Source organism: Penaeus monodon, chromosome 29 (genome assembly GCF_015228065.2).
Source record: "Penaeus monodon isolate SGIC_2016 chromosome 29, NSTDA_Pmon_1, whole genome shotgun sequence".
Taxonomy (NCBI): domain Eukaryota; kingdom Metazoa; phylum Arthropoda; class Malacostraca; order Decapoda; family Penaeidae; genus Penaeus; species Penaeus monodon.
The window spans coordinates 6,636,222-6,638,017 of record NC_051414.1 but is presented as its reverse complement, the minus strand read 5'-3'; the positions used below and the strand labels follow the sequence as shown (position 1 = coordinate 6,638,017).

Here is a 1,796-nt window from a genome sequence, read left to right as displayed (position 1 = left end):
CTCAGTGACAAACAATCGTGTATCTATCATGTCAAAACTCCCAGTGCCATTATAAATCATGAACATACCAACGAATCCTTTTCCTACACAATCGCATATAAACAGCATGCACAGAACTTCCCTTTCTCCGTGCCTTCCTCACACAACCCTGCCTCTGCCTCCCCCAGGGCCGTGTTCAAGTACGAGGGCAGCCAGGTGACTGTGGCGGCCAAGGGACAGACCTTTGATGACTTCAAGGCGCAGTTTGGGGATGATGAGCGTGCGTTCGCTTACCTGCGCATCCAGGTGAGTTACGGTTTTAAGGTTGTTTTTTTAGGGGTTGAGGTTTGGGTGATCTGGGGTTTTGTTTTTTAGGGGGGTGGGTGTTCAGGGTTTTAGGGGTTTGGGGGTTTTAGGAGATTAAGGGTTTTAGGGGTTGGATGATCTCTGGTTTTAGGGGTTTGGGGTTTTAGGGTTTTAGGGGGTTAAGGGTTTTTGGGTTTTGGAGTTTGAGGGCTTTGGGGTTGGGACATTCAGAATTTTAGGGTTTTAAAGTTTTAGGTTATAAGATTTTAGTGTTTTAAGGTTTGGGTGTTTTGAGGTCTTAAGTTTTTTGGGGAGAAAGGGGGCAGGGGTTAAGGGTCCAGAGCTGAGGGTTCTAGAATTTTAAGATCAGAGATTCCAGGCCTTAGGATTTTAGGGCCTGGGTATTAGCATTCGGGAAGTTTTCTATAAATGGAATATTAAGGATATTATTGTTTCATTATTTTTGAGTTTTGTTGCTCTGGATTTTGGGTGAATTGAGGTACATTAGCTTCCTTTTTTCAGTGAGGAGGGGGAACTATGGATTACCTTTACTATTTTAATATAAACAACCTTTCCCTCTGCAGACTGGGGATGAGATGAGCAAGAGGTCGAAGTTCCTGATGCTAACTTGGGTGGGCACCGAGGTCTCGCCCATCAAGAAAGCGAAAATGTCCACCGATAAGGCCCTCGTCAAAGAGGTTCTTGCAGTGAGTAGCATTTACGTGTTTTGTGTTCCTTGGTGGAAAAAAATATAATGGAATTAGGACTCCGGTGTTTGTTTTCTTAATGGGCGTTCTGGCAGCTTTTTGTTAAAGACTCTTGTACTAAGTGATGTTTGTATGTTGTTAATTTGAAGGAGTTACTGATAAGGTAGTTGGTAAAGTGCCTCTTGTTGTGAGTAGCAATTATAGTTTGTTATATTAATGTGGAAATTATATGAAGTTCAGTTATACAATAGGTTCCTTGATAAGATTTTAGTTACAATGGTTGTTATAATTAAAGAAACATTATATGAAAGTTAGTTATTCAAAAAAATGTTCACTTATAATATAGGATCTTGCAGTAACATTTGGTTCTGTAAAGAAGAAAATCAATAATACGATTAAACAAATTCTGAGTCAATGACTGAGCTTTAAAAAAATGCGATCTTTGTCGAACTTACTTTATCTATATACCCTAATGCTTCTCTTTCTACAGAACTTTGCAGTGGAGTTGACAATAGAAAGCGCTCACGAACTGGACCACGAAGCCTTTTTACAAGAGCTCGTGAAAGCTGGTGGAGCCAACTATGGCACAGGATTCCGCGATTAGGCTTGTGGGTGCTCGCGTTTGGCATTTAGATATGATAGGACACTGAAATGTAATCAATCTGGCTCTGTGTTCTCTTCAAAAATTGCTAATGTCAGGGAATGGAACAGAATCGTTTTAATAAATGAAATACAATCAAATTATATAAAGTGCTTTGTGGGTTCATGATCAAAATATTGTAGGTACTTTTGTTAATATTCCCA

General features: G+C 40.0%; 1 protein-coding gene across 1 annotated transcript in view; it reads left to right on the top strand.

Moving 5' to 3' along the window:
• LOC119591918 (coactosin-like protein) overlaps window positions 1-1,796 on the top strand; it is a gene marked incomplete in the record, with an annotated part of 13,395 nt that overhangs the window by 11,139 nt on the left and 460 nt on the right. The window contains 3 exon segments of the mRNA XM_037940671.1: window positions 168-285; window positions 870-992; window positions 1,483-1,796. Coding sequence (XP_037796599.1) covers window positions 168-285; window positions 870-992; window positions 1,483-1,596 — 355 coding nt within the window.